The sequence below is a fragment of the Carlito syrichta genome, unplaced genomic scaffold (assembly GCF_000164805.1).
Source record: "Carlito syrichta isolate Samal-C Ts95f unplaced genomic scaffold, Tarsius_syrichta-2.0.1 Scaffold306534, whole genome shotgun sequence".
Classification (NCBI taxonomy): Eukaryota; Metazoa; Chordata; class Mammalia; order Primates; family Tarsiidae; genus Carlito; species Carlito syrichta.
The window spans coordinates 80,033-101,117 of record NW_007250630.1 but is presented as its reverse complement, the minus strand read 5'-3'; the positions used below and the strand labels follow the sequence as shown (position 1 = coordinate 101,117).

General features: G+C 39.3%; 1 protein-coding gene across 1 annotated transcript in view; it reads left to right on the top strand.

Moving 5' to 3' along the window:
* The window catches only part of NPAS3 (neuronal PAS domain protein 3), a gene marked incomplete at its 3' end in the record, with an annotated part of 691,615 nt that overhangs the window by 610,765 nt on the left and 59,765 nt on the right, over positions 1-21,085 (top strand). The window contains exon 10 of the mRNA XM_021715010.1: positions 7,342-7,460. Coding sequence (XP_021570685.1) covers positions 7,342-7,460 — 119 coding nt within the window. The remainder of the gene's footprint in view (positions 1-7,341; positions 7,461-21,085) is intronic.

Below are 21,085 nucleotides of genomic sequence, written 5' to 3'. Positions count from 1 at the left end.
GTTTCTGCTGACAGGTGGCATGGGTTGACAGATTATTATTTTCCTTTCTTTTTTTGGCAGGTTATTTTTAAAGTTACTTTTAAAGAATTTATGACATCATTATTGAACCACAATTATTTTCACAGCTATGCTCTAGAATTTCAGTTAATGATTCAGAAGTTTCTAAACAAAGCTGAAGACTCACAACCGAGTATGGACAGGAATCAGCCGTAATGAGATTAAAATAAATCAGGCTTTTTTGTCATACTTCAGAGCAGACACTGAAGCCCATGGAGTCTGACTGCTAAGCCACTGTGTGGTGTCTGCAGCTACATTGTCTGCAAAGGGTGGTATGACTTGTGACCACAGGAAAGGGAAGGCACTGCCTCACCACCAGTGGCCAAGGATCCTACTCCCATATACGAAGGGCTGTGACCCCCTCCAGAGTTGCCCTGACACATGGTGGAAGACAGGCTAGTGGGCTGAAGACCAACTCTCAAAAGACTGAGAACAAAGTCTTCTCTAATTCTGGGGGAAATCAGGCCAATCCTCTTTTAACTACCAAACCCACTGGCCTAGGACTCTCAAAACACTTTGCAGAAAACACTTCCTTAGAGATGAATACAAGGAGAGGACTTAGTGACCGCCTCCCCTCAAAACAAAAAGCCTTCTTGGGACAAGATATTGTTTAGTGTGAGAGAGTGGCAGGAATAAAGTGAAGAATTCTTCTTCAAAGAAAGCATCTGAATGTCACTTTATTTCAACATGCATAACTGAGTGCCTGCTTATGTAAAGCACAATCCTAGGCACCCGGGAGGTGGAGCCAAGGGAGACTGGAGAAGAGAAGGAAATAAATACAGCAAGAGACAAATAAGACATGTCCCTGCCTTTCGGGATCTCACAGTCTTGTAGATGGCACTGTTGATAGCATCTTTTGCAAATTGCCCATTTTAAAAAAATCAATTGAGCACTTACCTTTGGAAATACAGATGCTGCTTATAAAAGTCAGTATTACAAGTAGTTTTTCCTACACACTGGGCCACGCATTCCTTCTCACTATCACACAAGTTTTAGCCATGTACATGATTGTCACATATCAAAACAAGGCTATGATTTTTTCCAAAGCTCTCTTTGATTCTTTGTGGATATTTTACTAGTTATCTCTTGATATAGCAAACTATCCCAAATACTGACAGCTTAAACAAAGCAAAAATGTCACACATAGTTTCTGCAGGTCAGGAATCCAGAAGACCCAGGGTCTCTCACAAGGTTGCCATCGAGGTGGCAGCCAGAGCATAGGCATCAGAAGGTTCACCTAGGACTGGAGGATCCACTTCTCAGATCACTAACGTGGCTGTTAGCAGGAAGCCTCCGTTTCTCACTGACCACTGAGCAAAGGCCTCAGTTCCTCACTACATTGGCCTCTCCACAGGACTGCGTGTCATTCAACATGGCAGCTGACTTCCCTCAGAGTGAATGACCCAAGAGAGAGCAAGCAGAGAGCCACTACGCTAATCAAACACCTCCAATTCTACCATATGCTGTTTATTAAAAACAGTCACCAAGTGTAGCTTGAGGGAAGAGAAAGTAGCTCTGCCTTTTAGAAGGAGGAGTTTTGAAGAATTTATGACATTTTATAACCACCACAGATGTCATTTGGGATAAACATAAAATCCTCTGGGACAGTTTCTGTAAGAAAATATTTATTTTTACCATGCTTGGTCTGCTATTGGGAAATTAGGTTGGGAAGGTCTTATTAAAGTCAATGTTTAGGACAGGTGCAGTGGCTCACACCTGTAATCCCAGCACTTTGGGAGGCCAAGCCAGGAGGATCACTTGAGAACAGGAGTTCAAGACCAGCTTGGGCAACACAGTGAGATCTCATTTCCACAAAAAAAATTAAAAAGCTGGGCATGGGGGCACACACCTGTAGTCCTCACCACTTGGGAGGCTGAGATGGGAAAATTGCTTGAGTCCAGGAATTTGAGGCTACAGTGAGCTATGATCCTGCCATTGCACTCCAGTCTGGGCAACGGAGTGAAACCCTGTCTCTAAGAAAAAAAATTTTGTCAATGTTTAGTGAATATTAATTACTGAATATATATAAGTATATATGTGGCTATATAATATGTAATAATATACCCAGAGTAAAGATTATATAAATATATAGATATAGATATCTGGGTACATATATAAAAGGAAGCAGGCTAAGTGTTATTCACTGCCCTCAAATATCTAGCATAAGAGATTAAATGGAGATAAAATAAGTATATAAATAACCATAAGAACTGTATTTTGGCAGCATCATGACCTTTGGAGTCAGACAGCCATTTGTCATATTCCTGCTTTGCCCCTGACTATAGGGGAGACCTTGGACAACATACTGACCCTTTTTATATAATAATAAAGACTCAGTGTTTGTATTAGTCAGTACAGACTAAGTTATGTTACAGTAAAAAAAAAAAATCCCCAAATTATAACAAAGATTTGTTTCTGTAAGGGTTGGCAGGGAGTTTTGCTCCGTATTGTCTTCTAAGACTCAGACTGGTGAAGCAGCCACTGCCTAAAATACTAACAGTCACCATGGCAGAGGGAAAGAGAAAGCAGCACTTTATGAAAATTCCACCTGGAAGTGGCATGTGATTATTGCTCACATTTCATTGACAAGCAAGCCACATGAGCATCCCAATTCCAAGTGGCTGAGGAAGTGCAGTCCCCTCATGTGAAACAAAAAAATTTGTGAAAGAAAAAAATTTGTAAGACAAAAAACTTATCCAATCTCATCGGACAAATACTCATTCTAAAATCCTAAAATGTGTCTGTTTCTACCAAAGCGGACAGCATATGCCAGTGAAACAATTTGACTTTATCAAGATCCTTACAAAGTGAACCAGCATCCCTCTTGCCTTTTGAAAGTCACTTTGGATATTTACCCTTTGGTTTCTCCTGTGTGCACAGAACATGTGAAAGGAAGATTCCTTTAGGCAATGATAGGGGAAAAGAGTATGTTTAACTTTATATCTTAATAATTTTCCCCAACTCCACTGCTCCTTTAGAAGGAAAAATATATTATTTGCTATTGAGGAGTGACATTTTCTCAAATCTTAATTTTTTCTCTTTTTCTCCCCCACACATCAGGATTTGGTAACAGAAGGTCCTGACACTAGAGTTTCACTAGGAGCATCTGGAGTATACTAAAAAAGAAAGACCCTCTCTAAAGGCTCTGGACTCACACTCTTCCAGAGACCCAGGAGAGAATATTGCAAGGGTTCAGCATGGACCTCACTCTAGTTTGGGCCCAGTGAGAACTAAATGATTCTCAGCCACCAACTCTTCCCACTTTCCAACCGCCTCCTGTCCCCACATAGTGATAAGAACAGAGACTACGGTCAGTTAGGGAGTCGTGAACGAATATGGAGTAATTCAGATATGATGTCACATCATAGTGGCATTTGTCCACATAAAAATTATTATAACTTTTGCAAGTGATTCTGTAAATTTTACAAAATATGCAAAAAATGGCATTTCAAGAACTGAGATAAGTTAGATCTATTAGAAAGTTGAGCCGGGCATGGTGACTCAAGTCTGTAATCCCAGCACTTTGGAAGGCTGAGGCAAGAGTATTGCCTGAGTTCAGGGGTTCAAGGCCAGCCTAGGCAAATTGGTGGACCTCGTCTCTAATAAATCAAATAATTAGCCAGACATGGTGGTGCGCACCTGTAGTTCCAGCTACCCAAAAGGCTGAGGCAGAAGGATCACCTGAGCCCAGCAGGTCAAGGCTGCAGTGGCCGTGAGAATTCCATTGCACTCCCACCTGGGCGACCAAGTGAGACTCCAACTCAAAAAAAAAAGGAAAGCTGAGGTCCTTGAGATTCAGCAAAATCAAGTCTATTTCTTTGTTTGGTTTTTAGTTATCTAGGTCTTGTTTTTGTTTTTGTTTTTCAGCTCCTAGTTTATAATTCATAGGTCAAAACCGGGCACAAGTGGGCTTTGACCACTTAATCCAACTTTACCCATAGATTTTTCCTGTGTCTCGGGCAGCAGCTATAACGTCTCTGAATTCCAAATTTCTTATCAGAGCATGCAACAATCATGACCTGCCACAAGAAGTTGACAGAAAAGCATTTCGGATCTAGAAAACACTCTAAAATGCTTCTTAGACATAAACTGGTTCCACTGTCTTTATAGAGCCCTGATCCTAAGGAGACTTTTCCCACTCCTCCATCCTCTCTTCACCTCCTCCCACACACACGTGTGCACACTCATACTCACCTTCTCTCTTCAGTGCCCCAGTGACATCACACATCATCGAGGCTGTCCGGCCTTGGCTCTCCCCCAGTAGAACCTCCATCAACATCGTGCCTCTCACCTGAGACAGTTCGAAAGCTTCTCTTCTGAAGCTGCTGCTCTCGTCTGTCTGTCACATGAAGCTAATATGTCTTTTCACATGACAGACACCATTGTCATAGCTGGGGTAAGTCAAGTGTGTTTGCTAGCCCTTGAGAACACATGGCCATGGTGTGTGTGCTGTGAATAAGTTTGTCACATGTTCCTTTTGAAAAGGACAGACAGCGTGACTCGTTACTTCTGCCCCTGTCCTCGGAACTAGGAAGTCATACAGAATTAGAGTAGAAATTGTCATCTTTTCTCAATTGCCCCGTCCCCTTCCCCCAACTCATGAATGAAGCTGGAGGACCAGTTTTGGTTTTAAATCTCAGCTTCATTGGGGGCACGACTTGACCTTAGCATTCCTCTCACACCAGTTGTCCCGGGTGTAATTAATGCTGTCTCTGCATGTTTAGGCAATTACTGTGGTAACACGTGGTGCAGGGCTATACGCCTGCCTCAGTCAGGGCACGACGCCATGCTTGGCTCCACAGCACATATGAAGCTTGTGCCTTCATCTGGAAGCATCCATACTGTGGTCTCTCATGTACCCTCTACGTGTTTTACTGTGCAGTTATCTGCACTGAAAACAATAATTTCTCACGATGCCTGAATTATCTACCCTTCTACAATGAGGCGGTTCCTTCCTTACTGGATTAGGGTGTCCAGGACCTTAGTCCTAAAACGGATTTCACTTCTCTGGGAAGTTTCATTTTTCCTCAGCTATTGCAAACACGATCTTGCTGAATAGAGCTGAATTTTTAAGGCTGGGTTTGTGGTGTGGATTCTGATGGTTTCACGTTAGTTCAAGTCTCTGAGGACCGGTGCCAATAAATGTGAAAGGGATAACAGAAGATTGGCATACTTTTCCATTTCCACCAGGATGAAAAACTGCTATAAATTAAGTCTAACCTTAAATGTATAATCTGTCCTTGGGAGGAAAAAAAAGGGGGGGATATAGCATCTTCAAGCTCTCGGCATCCCTTACGAGAAAAAATTGGTTCTAAGGGTCTCTGATCTTGTGTTTTAGTAAAATAGAACTGCACGGCTGACTGACAGTTCTGATCTAAAGCATTTACGTTTAAGTTTTGATCTCTCTGCTTTTGATTAAAACTAATGAGCTCATTTAATTCAAAATGGGAATCTCTGATAAGAGAAATAAGGTTGATGTGATTGGATTAGAGGGGCAAATTAAACTCTTAGAGCAGAAGTTTGTGCTTATATAGTGTATTAAAAAGCTGTTGGCGTATTATGGCGTGTTAGATGATGAGAAAAATTTCATAGTAATTCATATTTAATCAGAAGAAATGAAAGTACTAAATATAACATGGCTCTGCTTTTCCCTTGAGTGATAAAAAGCTGTACATTTAAAATGACATCAGATCCATGCTCTCTAAAAAAAAAAAAAAAAAAGAAAGAAAGAAAGAAAGAAAACCATAAGAGAGACATATAAGATAGGGACACTTGTCAGGGATTCCATCACCCCAGAATACAAATGCCATAAAAATAGGAAAATATAGTCATATTAAGATTAAAATGATACAAGATAAACTCCAGACCACAAATAGCAAGATCCCTGTTATTAGAATAGCTCTCATTCTTTTTTTCATCTGAGCACCAAGCTTAATGTAGAAAATCAAGATTACTTAGCCTTAGAAATATAGGAATACATTTTATAATTTAAAAGCTTGTTTTGCCTGTTTTTCTCTATTTTTAAATAACTGTTTTCACAGATACTTAATTCTTAAATCTCTTTAAAACATACATTTCTTTATCCCTACTCCAGAGAAAATTAGTGTTAGCAGCATAGGGCTACTCAAAATAAATCCTATTTATTGTTGGACATAGTTGGTTTGGTTTTTTTTCTACTTTCAAATAAGAACAATTTAAAAATATATATAAGAAGAGTAAAATTAGACTATTTATTAGACTTTAAAACCCCAAAATTAATTTCTATGCAGAAAAAGACTTAAATGTATAAAATACCCTAGAAGCTGTTTTTAGAGAAAGCAGATTGTACATTGTCTTCTGGCCTGCTTGTATAAGGTGTTTTTAGATCAGAAAGATTGCAAACTAATTTTTGTTTCATAAGTAAAAACACATTTTACTTATTTTAAAAACATATAAAAGAAAAAGAGTAACTGTCTTGCTTAAGAGAGAAAGCTGTTATTTTCTCATATGAGAAGGAAGAAGTGAAAAAAGAGAGACTCTCCTATTGGGGAGGGGAACAAGATGCCCTTAGTGACCAGAGTGGAAAGTTGACATCGTGAGTAGTTCTTTTTTTTTTTTCCTGTCTGTAAAAAAAACAAATTTCTTCTTTTATCATTTGCCTACCGGGAGTTCCAGTAACCAAAAAGCTATCAAGGTTGGAGAGCTGCGTCTTGACCAATGTCCTCACCCTTCTGAGCTCAATCACTTGAGAAGACTTCATGCTTCTTATTCCCCACAATGAAGGAAAAACCAGCTCAGGAAGGTGAGGACACTGGTCAGGACGCAGCTGTCCAACCTTGATGGTTTTTTGGTTACTGGAACTCCCGGTAGACAAATGATAAAAGAAGGGTTTCACTGAGAGAACAAAGAGTAAGCCTTCCCCTTTACCAGAAGCATTTCTGCTTGTACCTTGGTTGATCCCATAAGTCTATGGGTCCTTCAATTTCCTGACAGTTCTCTCCATGCACACAGCCAAGCCTCAAACTGCAATTACTTACTACTAGACCCACTTAGGGAGCTGTTGGAAGTTAAAAGGCCTGAAAAGCTCTCGCTAGAAACTGGAATGAGGTTACTTTGGATACATTAATTTTTCTTTTTTATTTTCTGCAAAGTAAACATTTTCTAAATGAGGTAAATTGATTACTACTGCTCTTAGCACCCATCAGTCATTTATTTTTAGTGATCTCAAGATTGCACCTGAGCAGTAGCTGTGAGGGGCTGTGTCGAGATCTAAATCATGTCTGTCTGTATTTTTGTATTCCTCAGTGGAGTCAACCAGCCCCAGTCTGCTAACCACTGACAACACCCTTGAGCGTTCCTTTTTCATCCGAATGAAATCTACTCTGACCAAACGCGGTGTGCACATCAAATCATCAGGATATAAGGTAAGCTGGGTTCTGAGAGGGGAGACATTTCTGTCTCAGACCAATCCTAGGTGATTTGCATTGAATTTTCCAGCTGCTTTGAGTCCATATAATTAACACACATGACCTTGAGCCACCCACAGACTTCCTAGTCTCTTCCTGCCTCAAGGTCAGGGCTTCTTTACACCTCTCCTTCTCACTTCAGATATTGCGGGTGCACTAAATGCTCTCAATACCGTGTCTTGTCTTAAAACACTAGTTAATAAATATGCCAAGTGCTTCAGCACCTGCTGGAAATTCACTTTGATGGAGAAAGTGAGCCAAATTTGTATCAGTCCTTAAAATGAGTATTCTAGAACTGCCGCTTATGAGAGGTCCACCTCTCTCACTTTCCCCTTTCTGTCCATTTCTGTAACATCTTGGTCACTGAGATTTGTACATGGAGATGAGAAAATCAGGTTGAGTATTAAAAACCTTAATTTTGAAATTACAGTTCTGGAACATTCAGTCACACCTTAGCATACATAGAATACTCCACATACAGTGTATATGTTCCTCATAAGCAAACACCAAGTCTGGATTGTAGTCTGCAATATCATCATTTTAAGGTTAAGGATATCAAAGCTTTCTAATCTCAGGAAATCCCGATGTTTCAGTTACTATAGCAACATAAATTAAGACCTATGAAATTTATGAAATGCCTTTGGCCACCCAAATATTACCAGTTTTACAACACACTAACCAGTGTCTCAAACAATATTGATGATATGTGGGAGGGCACACAGAAATGGCATGTGCCGTCAGTGTGGCCAGCCTTTGTGACCTTCCCCAGTATTGGAGTTTAGAACCTCTGATATTTCAGTTCTTTAGGGTGACCACAGTGTTGTCAGGGATGGTGACAACCATTACCATCAGGCCTTAAAACCTCGTATAAGTCATCAGGAGACTAGGAGCTGTATAAGAGTCAGAGTCAGGCACTTTCTTTGACATTAATTCTTCAGAAAAACAAGAAAGCCGGTGGGAAAGCAGCCCTTCCCGAGAACGACCTTTAGCTGAGCTGTCCTCAAGTCTAAAAAGCCCACGTGGAGCATCCTTAACCTTTAGCAGGGGGTGATGCAGAGGGGAGACCACTGGGCAACTCCACCTGCAGTAGTGTTACAGAGCAGTGTGTTGGAGGAAAGAAAACAGACCCTGTCAACAGTACCATTTTGCATTTCCCTGCCTTGCTGCATTTATTAGTTGTTAACTGTGTACCATTAGCAAGTTTGGAATTCTATAAACAGACTGCAGATGTTCGAGATTATTGTTATTTTCATGCTAGAAAGACACATTCTTTGCATTGCAGATATTAGGAACCATGGTGCTTCCTTTCAACCCTCACTTTCCCGTCTCTCAGCATTCTTTCTTCAGCTTTACTTATGTTTACTGGATTGAAGGGGACATGTCCAGAAGGGAAGGAGGGTGGAAGAGATGAGATATAGTTTTAAAAAGCAGTATTTAGTATAATTGAATATTATCAGATAATTTAATTTTTGGATTAAAAATTTTTTGCTGTCATGCTACTAACTTGAGATCACAAAACTCTGCAAAATTTTGGATCTGTGAAAAAGTGAGATGTATGGGTTAAAAAAAATGGAGAAATAGAGTTTCAGTCTAGGCAAGAGATCAAGTAGTTTGTGTTCTGTTTGTTTTGCCAGACAGGCACCTCAGAGAAGCTGTTTTGGGGGCATGACCTGAAATTTAACAAGATAATATCTTAAACACTGATAGAGTATTCATTTATTTGAGAAGATGTATTGAGCACCTACTATGGGGCCTGTTCTAGATTCTGAAAACTCTGCAGTGAACAATAAGAAGTCCCTGCTTTCATAGCGGGACACTGCCAGGGGAGGAGGTGGAGCACATAGTATCAATAAGAGTACCTGACCTCAAACCAGGCAAAGTGGGGACCAAAGGGACACCCAAACTTTGCCTATACGATGACCATTTGTATACCTGATCCTGAATTGTACCCCATATGTTTAAAATAAAAATATAAATAAATGTTAAAAAAAGAAGTCCCAACTTTCATGTTGCTTACATTCTAGCAGGCAGAGAGAGACATAACGAGTAAATAAATAAAGGCGGCGATTTCAGAGAGTAATAAGTCTAACAAATGCCAGCATTAAGGAGCACTACAGTACACTGAGCATGATGTAGTTTCCATACATTAACCCTTGCAACAATCCTAAAGGAAAGTGTTTTAATTTGTTCTGTTTTACAACTAAAGAGACTAAGGCTAGAGAGTTAATTAGCATACACCACTTCACGTGGATGAACAGAGCTGGGGTTTGAACTTGGGAAGTCTAAGCTCCACACCCCAGGCACTCAACCACTAGGCTACACTGCTATGCAGATAGTAAAGAGAAGTAATGAGAGGGGAAGACTGGTGGGGCAGGAGACCGCTTTAAATAAGAGGATCACAAAAGGGGTCCCTGAGGAGGTAGATGAGAAGGGACTCTACACGCAAACAAATAGAAGAAAAATGTTTCTGAAGCTACTTGGGTTTAGGATTAAAGACACCATAGTATAAGATGGGGCCTTTCAAGAAATGAAATATTTTAAAAAGTGCAACCTTGGCCAGGCTCGGTGGCTCAGCCTGTAATCCCAGCACTTTGGGAGGCCAAGGCAAGTAGACTGACCAAGCCCACAGGTTAGAGACCAGCCCAGCACCTTGGCGAGACCTCGTCTCTACAATAAATCAAAAATTAGCCAGGCATAGTATCACACACCTGTAGTTCTGGCTGCTTGGAAGGCTGAGGGGGAAGGATCGCCAGAGCCCAGTGGGTCGACGCTGGGATGGCCGTGAGCGCGCCACTGCACTCCAGCCTGGGTGACAGAGTGAGATGCCAACTCAAAAAAATAAATAAATAAAAATCAAAAGTGCAACCTTGAATGCCCAGGATTAGAACCAATTTAGGAGCTGTTCCAGATCCCATCAAATCATGTCTTGTTAAAATGACCATCCTACCCTGACATCTCAAGAGATCATGAGAGTCTCCACCCGACGCCTTACTCCCCTCCCCAGAGCTGCTGCCTACCAAAGTTGAGTCATTCACTGTTCCCCCCAAAAGATGACTCTTCCAACAGATTCAGTTCTTCCCCTCCTTCCTCATTAATTAGTCTTGTCTGAAAGTTAGTGGAAGAGCTGATGAAAACCCATGACATGACATAGCTGAACTACATCCCTATTTATCTGTTCATTCTCAGTAAGTAAATTTAGCAGCTTATAAAACATTCCAATAAAACTGGTAATCAACCCACCACCACACAATAAACACAAATAAAAAGAAACAGTGATAATTCCTCAGTACTCCCAATATTCCCCCTAATTTATTACCATTGTGTTCATCTCTGTTTTCCCTTAGTTAAAGATCCAAGATATTAAGCCTTGCTCGGTGCGGGTCACTATATTTCTCTCCATTTTTTCCCCATGACCTTGGCACATGGACCTTTCTAATGTTCTCCATCACTCTTTCTGTGGTGTTTATCATCGACAGCACTCATAGTTACAGAAGTACCACTTATTGATCAGACTCTATGGCAGGTCTCATGTTTTATATTTATTTAATCCACACAACAAATGCTTTATACTTATTTAATTCACACAACAGGATTAGGTAAAATCGTTCTCTATGCCAGGCACTGTCCAAACATTACTTCTGTTACAATGCCCATTTTGCAGAGGGTGAAACTGAATCCTTAATAGGTGAAATGCTTTGCCTAAGTTCACACAGCTCTTAAGCAGCTACTGAGGAGGCCAGAATCCAGAATCCAAGCAGCTGGGCTCTGAGTTTGCCCTCTTAGCCACTCGGCTTCACTGCCTAAAGGACTAAGTCTCAAGAGGGGCCCAGTGTAGGAGGACCCCAACATATGAAAAGACAATTTAAATTTTTGAAAGAAAATCTCTTGCCTGATGAAAACCTTCTCTTTGGAGCCCAGCATACCCCACTGCAGCAGTGCATCAATTCTTGGTGATTCTAGCACCCCCAAGGTGTTACGGAGATTTCCCTTACTTTCCAGGACTCAGACCAACTCACATCCCCCCAACAAAGAATGTTAGCCAGAAAAATGCCAATCTGCATCTGCTATTTTAAGCAGAGAATGTATTGTAAGTTGTTACTTGGTCTGCCACACCCCAGTCTTCAGGAAAGTTGCCTTCTCTCCAATGAAGTTTCCCTTCATTGAATGTGAGCTGACATTCAGTTGTTTCTGAACTCATTTGCTTTGAAATCCATAGTCACATGTTATCTGGACCAGCCACTTTTTAAGCCTCAGGCCTTCCCTGTTGTTTAGGTCGCACTGTTGTTCACATATCTTAGCATAACACAGCTCTCATTTAAATTGCGTGGCACCAATATTCTGCCTTCATGATTAGGTCTATGTCTGGGGGAACTTACCAGGTATAGCACATGGAGTAAAAGGAGACACGTAATCAGGAAAATTGGAGAAGTTAAGACTAATTGGGTCGTCTCCTTAGCTCCTGTCTTTGGAGGATAGCTTCCTTTGGCGTGGGACTTGCAATTCTCTGATTTACTCTTAAATGCCCACCAGGACCCCTATCATTTCTGGGGTATTTATTCACACACATGATGATGTCCTAACTCTAATGGCAGAGTAGAGCAGTCTAGACTGGCAAACACAGACAGAAAGAAAAATCTCTGTCATGTTTATGTAATGCTGAGAATGTCTCAGAACTCTTTAGCATGGTGAAATTTTTAAACGCTGGGAGTTCCTGCTATGACACATGCAAACTGATTACTAAGGGAGAGAGAATGAGGGAACCCGAGATTCTTAAAAATAAACAGTCCCCCATCTGGGATGAGTTGGGTATGGATTTGCCTGTAGCTAAGTGTTGAACTAAATGACTTCTGAAATCCTATCCAGCCTCTTTATGCCATAAAGAATCATAAAGAGAAACTAATTAGGGTGTTTGCTGGTTTATTAGGATTGCTGATATGCCCCAGCTTTAAGAATATCTGTAAACATGGGGTAACAACATTTAGAAATTAGAGGGTGCTAATTAGCTAAAGAAAATGATTTTGCCTTCTCTATGTACAAGCATAGGTGTTTTTTTAAATTAGAAGCTTCTCTTGTTTGTTGTAAGGACTTCATAGTTATATCTGATCTATGGAGTAAGGTACGCACATAATTTTAACAGTGATTTGTTTTATTTGGGATGTCATAGATCCCTTTAAAAATATCATGAGATCTATAAAGTCTCTCCCAAGGTCAACTCATTTTGTATCAGTAAGTTTTTGAATCCTTGAAGTTTATCCATTGAGCTCAGGTTACAGAACCCTATTTAATATGATGACATCTTCAGAACTTCTTAAGAAACCAGCTTAGTACACCTTCCAGAACATATTTCATCCATATCACAATAGCCCTTTTCTTCCTCTTCATTTCTCCCTCCCATTTATCCGTCTAGTGTTAATACATATGGAAGTCCTATGGCAAAATACATCAACTCCTAGATTGCAAAAGCACAAAACTAAGATTTACATTTTGATCCCCTCATGCAGAGAGAAATAATCTTCTTTAAGAAAAGTATTCCTCAGAAAACCTTTTTTAGAAATATGAGACCCAATATTTTAAAATTTCATCTGTGGTCAAGAGAGTTATTTTCAGTACCTGCTTCTCCTCCTTCCTGCTCATTTAGGTGTGAAACAAAGTTGCATTGCTAGACTTTACTATGTCATAATTACAGCTAGGTAAATTTAAAAGTTGAAGGCTCATCATATGCAAATCTTGTTCTTTGTTGGATGTGTGTATTAAAAAGTTTCAAGATCGAGCTTCTGCACTAGACTGGAGTCCAGTCTCTTTCGTTCTCTCTCTCTCTCTCTCTCTCTCTCTCTCTCTCTCTCTCTCTCTTTCTCTCTTTCTTAAAAAAAATTAAAATTAAAATTAAAAATAAAAAGTTTCAAGATCATAGCCAACTAGCGGGACTAATAACTGACTGTCTTAATCATTTGGAATTGTCGTTCTTGGTTGAGCTCTTTAATAAAGAGTTCACCTGCCACTTTAACATACTGCCAAAATTGATTAAATCCACCTTTTTCTGTTTCCATTCCTCCAGTTTAATGCCTTTTCCCAGATCAATGGTGAGAAATTCCCAAATTACTTCCCAGAAGATGTTGCTTCTTCCTTCTACGCTACACTTTGTTCCCTGGCATACTTTCTCAAAGTTTTAGTGATTATTTACTTATACTGCTGTCATCAAAGTTCATAGGCCAACATGCTTGAGAATCTGATCCCCACTTAGATTTTCTACCACCATCCCTACCACTGTTTCCTGAAACTCTTACCTCTGACTACATCAGGACAATTGTCTTTCCTGAAATACATCTGCATAGCCACATTGCTATGCTTTTGACCATGATGTTTTATTTTCCTACAACACCTCACTTACACCTAGAAAACTCTCAGTCAGTATGACACCACTCAAATATCATTTCTTTTTCATTTTCCCTAATGCATGTATGTAAAATTATCCCTTCTCTTCTGTGCTAAAATCATATTTTTAGACTTTACTTATGTTCTCTGTACCTCAGTTTTCTCACCTGTAGAATGAAGCCATTAATAGTTCCTAACTCAAAGAATTTTCCTACAGATCAAGTGAGATAAGACAGGCTCAGCTAAGTGTCTTTTTTTTTCCATTTTATCTGAACCTCATGATAATTTTTTTAGGTAATTATCTCTATTTTCCCAATTTTGAAGATAAGTAAAACTAAGGCATGGAAATATGAATGATTTATCTAAGTTCAGATAAATGGTCAATGACAAGACTGAGAATTATCCAGATCTTCTGATTCCAAATGCCTTCATCTTTCCAATATACTGCATTGGATACTGTGTGCTTTCTTATTCTGCTTTCTTCTCTCAGCACCTAGCAGTGTGCTGCACATAACTGTCATTCAGTAAATGTAGTTGAATTGAATTGCATGCTGTCCTCCTCTTAGAGTCCAATTAAAAATATTGTCAGTACCAAGCCCTATGACACACCACTAGAGATCCTGCTAATTGACATCAGTATCTTTTAAATGTGACCATTGCAATAGCTATGAACCCACATGACTGTACCACGATCTGGCTCACGTTTCTCTACCTTGCCTACAAGGATATTGTGAATCTTTGTCAGTGCCTCACTAAAATCCAAATGTACCAGATCGACAGTATTTCTTTTTTTGCCATCAAATGAGGATTCCTTTCAGAAAATGAAAAATAGAGTCATGTTAGTATCATTTATTCATCATGATTTTATGTCAGCCTCTGATGATCACCACTTTCTATTAAGTCATCTTTCAAGAACTTTTCTGGAGATTATTACTTTGAGGCACTCTTTTTCTGAAAACTAGAAGAATATTTGCCAATATCTTGCCTTCTGGCAAAATGCCATGATTTTTCAGAGATTACTAAGAATATGTGATGTGATGTCATAAGAAGGCTGGTGCTTTCCTTGCCTAAGAGGGTAACTGTAAGCAGTGAGTTTTACTCACACCAGGAAAAGTATAACTTGGAGGTACGCCCAGCACTAATGTAGGGAGCAATGTAGTAGTGGTACTTCTCTAGAGATTTAAGAGCATACACTAAACTCATCAATTAAGAGTCTCTCTTCAAATGACAGACTAGATGCCATCTGGATGTTTCTTCCAATCTGAGATTCAGAGATGTTCCAGGTGTCCAGACATATCAGTGCTTCTCCTGAAGCCTTTTGCTTCAGCTTTGTGTTGTTTTGAAATGATGACTACAGTATTCCAAGCTGCGCAAAATGTAACTGTCTTGTCAAATCAATAGATGAATTTTCAGAGAGACCAAAAATTCTGTCAACCCATTCAGGCTTTCTAAAAAGGCTCTGCATTTATTGCCTTTCAATCAACCCAGACACCCAGAATAAATTGAAGGAGAAGATATTTCCAGGGTAGAACTTACAGGCAGAGGTTATCCTGATGAAAAAATGCAAATAGAGGAGAGAACCAATAAAATCAAATTTTTAAAATCCTATTATCTCGTTTTAGTCTCTGCTCACCTCTGCACAATTGTCCATTACAATGTGGTTTCCGGTGTCATTTTAAATACAACTGACATTGTTTCTGATCTTAAAGAATTTATTTCCCATTACCATGACAGTAGTTCCAGCTTAGGATATGCCATTTCTGCCGGGACTAATCAGCAAGCTATTTTACCAACTAGAGGTATAATCACTAGCATTCTGGGGAGTGTCTATAAATTCTAAGTATGACAGTGACTGCAACCCAAGTATGTTGCTAACTTAAAGTTACTTCATTTTCCATTATACAGATTTCAGAAAGCAGATAGGAGAGGTAACTACATCCCTTCTTTGACTAATACTGTATCTTTTCAGATCGGTTTTCTGACCCTTTGCTAGCTAAGAGTAACAAAAGTGATGGTCACTTTGAAAATGACCTCGTTGATGCAAAACTTAACAAACTTTTCTATATATATCTTTTAACTAATCCCCTTAAAATTATTGTTAGTGTGTGTTTAAATAAATTCTTGGTCTAATAGATTTACTTGTATAATTTTCACTATTATGAGGCTTTGGCCCATTAAAACTAGTTTTTTTACAAAAAAGACTTAACAATTAGTTGTTAAAAAGTAAATACAGGCCATTGCTTTACTAAATTCTGGTGTGGCCATGTGCTCTTTGGGCTTTGGCCACTGCCATGTTTCCCTCAGCTTTGGCCCCCTTTCCTACCTTGGGGAGGTGTCTCTCTCTCTCTCTCTCTCTCTCTCTCTCTCTCTCTCTCTCTCTCTCTCTCTCTCCCTCCCCCCACCCTTCTCTCTGTCCAGTTTATCTAAATAAACAATATTTTCCAAAAAATAAGTAAATACAAGCACAAATCATTCTTTTCAGGCCTAACAATCTCTACCATGCTGAGATGCCCTAACACCTACCGAGGCCTCAAATTTCTGTTTCATAAAGTCATTTCTTGAATTAGTGTTATGAAATAGCAGTTATTAAACTCTTTACAGAAATTAACAACAGGTATATCTCAGAGATATTACAGGTTAGGTTCCCCTCTGCAATAAAGCAAAGATGAGAATAAAGTGAGTCACATGAATTGTTTGTTTTCCCAGTACATATGAAAAATATGTTTCCGCTATATTGTAGTCTGTTAAGTGTATAATAGCATTATAGTCTTCAAAAGCTATATGCATACCTTAATTTAAAGATATTTTATTGCTACCATTGCTTTATTAAACTCAAATGTGTCCACATGGCTCTTTGAGCTACAGATACCATGTTTTCTTAGCTCTGGTCCCTTCCTCTACCTTGGGAAAGTGAATCTCAATCTCTCTCTCTCTCTCTCTCTCTCTCTCTCCACTCCCCACCCCCACTTACTTTCTAAATAAACTTTGCTTGAAAACTTTTTAAAAAGATACTCTATTGCTTAAAAAAAGCTAACAATCATCTGAGCATTCATTAAAGTATTGCTTCAAAGCTGATGGCTGCTGACTGATCAGGGTGGTGGTTGCTGAAGGCTGAGGTGACTGTGGAAATTTTTTAAAATAAGACAACAATGATGTTGGCCACAAGGATTGACTCCTTCTTTAATGAACGATTTCTCTGTAACATGTGATGCTGTTTGATTGTATTTTACTACAATAAAACTTCTGAGGAAATTGGAGTCCATCCTCTGCCACTGCTTTATCACCTAAGTTTATGGAATAATCTAAATCTTTTTTGACATTTTCAACAGAGGTGACAGCCTCTTCACCAAGAGTAAGTTCCCTCTTAAGAAACCCTCTCTTTATTCATCCATAAGAAGCAACTCCTCATCCATTTAAGTTTTATCATGAGATTGCAGCAATTCAGTCCCATCTTCAGGTCCCACTTCTAATTCTAGCTCTTTTGCTGTTTCCCTCACATCTGTAGTTACTTCCTCCACTGAAGTCTGGAACCCCTCCAAGTCATCCATGAGTGTTGGAATCAATTTCTTGCAAATTCCTACTCATGCTGACATTTTTACCTTTTCCCATGAATCACAAATGTTCTTAATGACATCTAGACTGGTGAATTCTTTCCAGAAAGTTTTAAATTTATTTTTCCCAGATCCATCTGAGGAATCATTCCTTGTGACAACTATAGCCTCATTGTATATTTCTTAAATAATAAGACTTGAAAGTCAAAATTACTCTTTGATCCTTGGGCTATAGAATGGGTGTTGTGTTAGCAGGCATAAAAACAACATTAATCTCCTTGTCTATCTCTGTCAGACCTCTTGGATGACTGATAGCTACATCATCAATGAGCAGTAATATTGTGAAAGGAATCTTTTTTATGAGTAGTAGGTCTCAACAATGGGTTTAAACTATTCAGTAAAACGTGCTGCAAATGGATGTGCTATCATCCATTCTTTGTTCTTCCATTTATAGAGCACAGGCAGAGTAGATTTAGCATAATTTTCAAGAGTCTTAGGATTTTCAGAATGGTAAATGAGCAGTGACTTCAACTTAAAGTCACCAGCTACATTAGCTCCTAACAAGAGAGTCAGCCTGTTCTTTGAAGCCAGGTATTGACTTCTTCTCTATACCTATGAAAGTCCTAGATAGCAACTTCTTCTAATACAAGGCTGTATCATCTGCACTGAAAATCTATTTTTTAGTAGAACCACTTTCATCAACTATCTTAGCTAGATCTTCTGGATAATTTGCTGCAGCTTCTACATTAGCTTGCTGCTTCACCTTGCACTTGTATGTTATGGAGACAGTTTCTTTTCTTAAACCTCATGAGCCAATCTCTGCTAGCTTCCAACTTTTCTTCTGAAGCTTCCTCATCTCTCTTGGCCTTCAAAAACATGAAGAGACCTAGGGCCTTGCTCTGGTTTAGGCTCTGACTTAAGAGTATTGTGACTGGCTTGATCTTCTATCTAGACCACTCAAACTTTCTCCTTATCAGTAATCAGACTATTTCACCTTGTTATAATTCATGTGTTCACTGAGGTAGCACTTTTATTTTCTTTCAAGAACTTTTCCTTTGCATTCATAACTTGGCTAACTGTATGGTATAAGAGGCCTTGCTTTTGGCCTGTGTTGGCTTTTGACACACCTTCCTCCCTAAACTTAATCATATTTAGCTTTTGATTTAAAGTGAGAGATGTGCAACTCTTCTTTTCACTTGAATACTTAGAGGCTATGGTTATTAGGGTTATTAATTAACCTAATTTCTATATTGCTGTGTCTCAGGGAGCAAGAAGGCCCAAGGGGAAGGGAAAAGTTTGAGAAATAGCTGGTCAGTAGAATAGTCAGAACACATACAACATATATTACTAAGTTCACCACCTCATATGAGTGTGGTTTGTGGTACCTCCAAAAATATAATAGTAATAACACTGATCACAGATCACCATAACAGATATAATAACAATGGAAAAGTTTGAAATATTGTGAAAATTACCAAGTGACACAGAGATACAAAGTGAGCACATGCTTTTGGAAAAATGGCACCGAAAAACTTGCTTCACATAGGGTTGTCACAAACCTTCAATTTGTTTTTTAAAAAATGCAATATCTGCAAAGTGCAATAAAGTAAAGCACGATAAAAAGAGGGATGCTTGTACATTACCCCATTTGATCCTTATTATCTCAAAACTACTGAAGAGTGATAAGCACAGTGGCTATGATGTCAGACAACCAAGGAAATGGACTTAGTCCTTCATTCCTGGCATGAAGACTTTAAGTTAGTTTCTAAAAGAACTAGACATTGGCCTTCCATTATGACCCTGCAATCCCCCTACTGGGAATGTACCCATAGGAACTCAAATCATCCTACAAAAAAGATATCTGCTCATGCATGTTTATTGCAGCACTATTCACAATAGCAAAAACATGGAACCAACTGTGCTGCCCATCGAAATTGGACTGGATAAAAAAAATGTGGTATATATACATGGTGGAATATTATGCAGCCATAAAGAAAGACAAACATATGGACTTCTCAGCAATTTGGATGGATTTAGAGTCTATCATACTCAGTGATCTATCACAGAAACAGAGTATCACATGTTCTCACTCATAAGCGGACCCTGAACATTTACCACAATACTATAAGAAAGGGATTGGCAGTAGCAGGATACTGCTGGGTTAGGTGGGGGACACAACATCAATAAGGGTACCTAATCTCAAACTAGGCAAAGTGGGGACCAAAAGTTGGCCCAAACTTACCTGTAAGATGACCACTTGGGTCAGGCTCGGTGGCTCAACCTGTAATTTCAGTGATTTGGGAGGCCGAGGTGATGGATTGCCTGAGCCCGCGGGTTAGAGACTTGTCCAAACAACTTGGTGAGACCTCATCTCTACAATAAATCAAAAAAAATTAGCTGGGCGTGGTAGCACGCACCTGTATTTCCAGCTACTTGGAAGGCTGAGGCGGAAGGATTGCCTGAGCCCAGCAGGTCGAGGCTGCAGTAGCCGGGAGCGTGCCACTGCACTCCAGTTTGGTTGACGGAGTGAGACTACAACTCAAAAAAAAAAAAAGATGACCACTTGTATACCTAATTCTGAATTGTACCCCACATCTTTAAAATAATAAAAAACAAGTTGTTTAACTTCTTTAAGCATCTGTGTTCTCTCTTGTATAGTGAGAGTATCAATAGGAGCTCCTTCATAAGGCTATTGTGAAATAAAATGAGATCATGCAGAGAAAGTGCTTAACACGGTGTCTTACCCATAGTGAGAACACACAATCCACATCCACACATGAAATTTCATGTTTATGGAACATGTATTGTGAGTTTGATAAAGCTGAATCTAGACTATGCAAAACCTTAACTGCCATACCTCTGCAGATACACTGTAACTACAGAAAATTATAATTCATCAGTAATATTCCACATTATCTCCTGGAAGTTACATGAGCTCTAGAATAAGAAATGATTTCTTCCAAATATAGAAAATGCATTTATTTCTGGGAAATTTCTTCTTGCTTAAGTGTCCTGAATATTGATTGATTTGATTATAAGGGACAAAATATGACTGAAATACGTCATCTGTCCCTTTAACAAAAGAAGCATATACAAATGGTTTTCTTTGGAATTGATTTAGCATCATGGAAAGCCTAATATTGCCCTTTCATGCAAGAAATGGAGTAGGGGCAGGGCTGATTTGATGTTGTCGGTCTCTGGAATAAATGAAACTTCTAAGGCTACTGTAGCCCACAGGGCTCCATGGTTTGGATAGAACATTTACATGCCATAAACTGAACCATCTGGGTAGGATCAGCTACCCCGTGGCTTGAACCCTGCTGCATCTGAGAGGTACTTTGCAGCCTTTCATAGGGGATTAGTTTGATTCATTCCAAGTAGAGGGAAAGAGCCAGGATTCTGGGGTTTATAGCTGTCATGTAGTAACTTTCAAGGGGACACAGACCAATCACATCTTTCCCGTCTCTCTCTGAATACCTCCCTCACACCATCAGATGAAAAGACTGGCCTCATTGCAAAGTGAGTAACAAAACTCTTATTTAAACAAAAGAATCATCTGTGTAATCAGTTATTTATCCTTTGTAGTAATGTCCAAGGGACAAGCTTTGGGCTGCTGCCTTGGCTGTGTGTGTGTGTTTCTATTTTTTTTTTTTTTTTTTT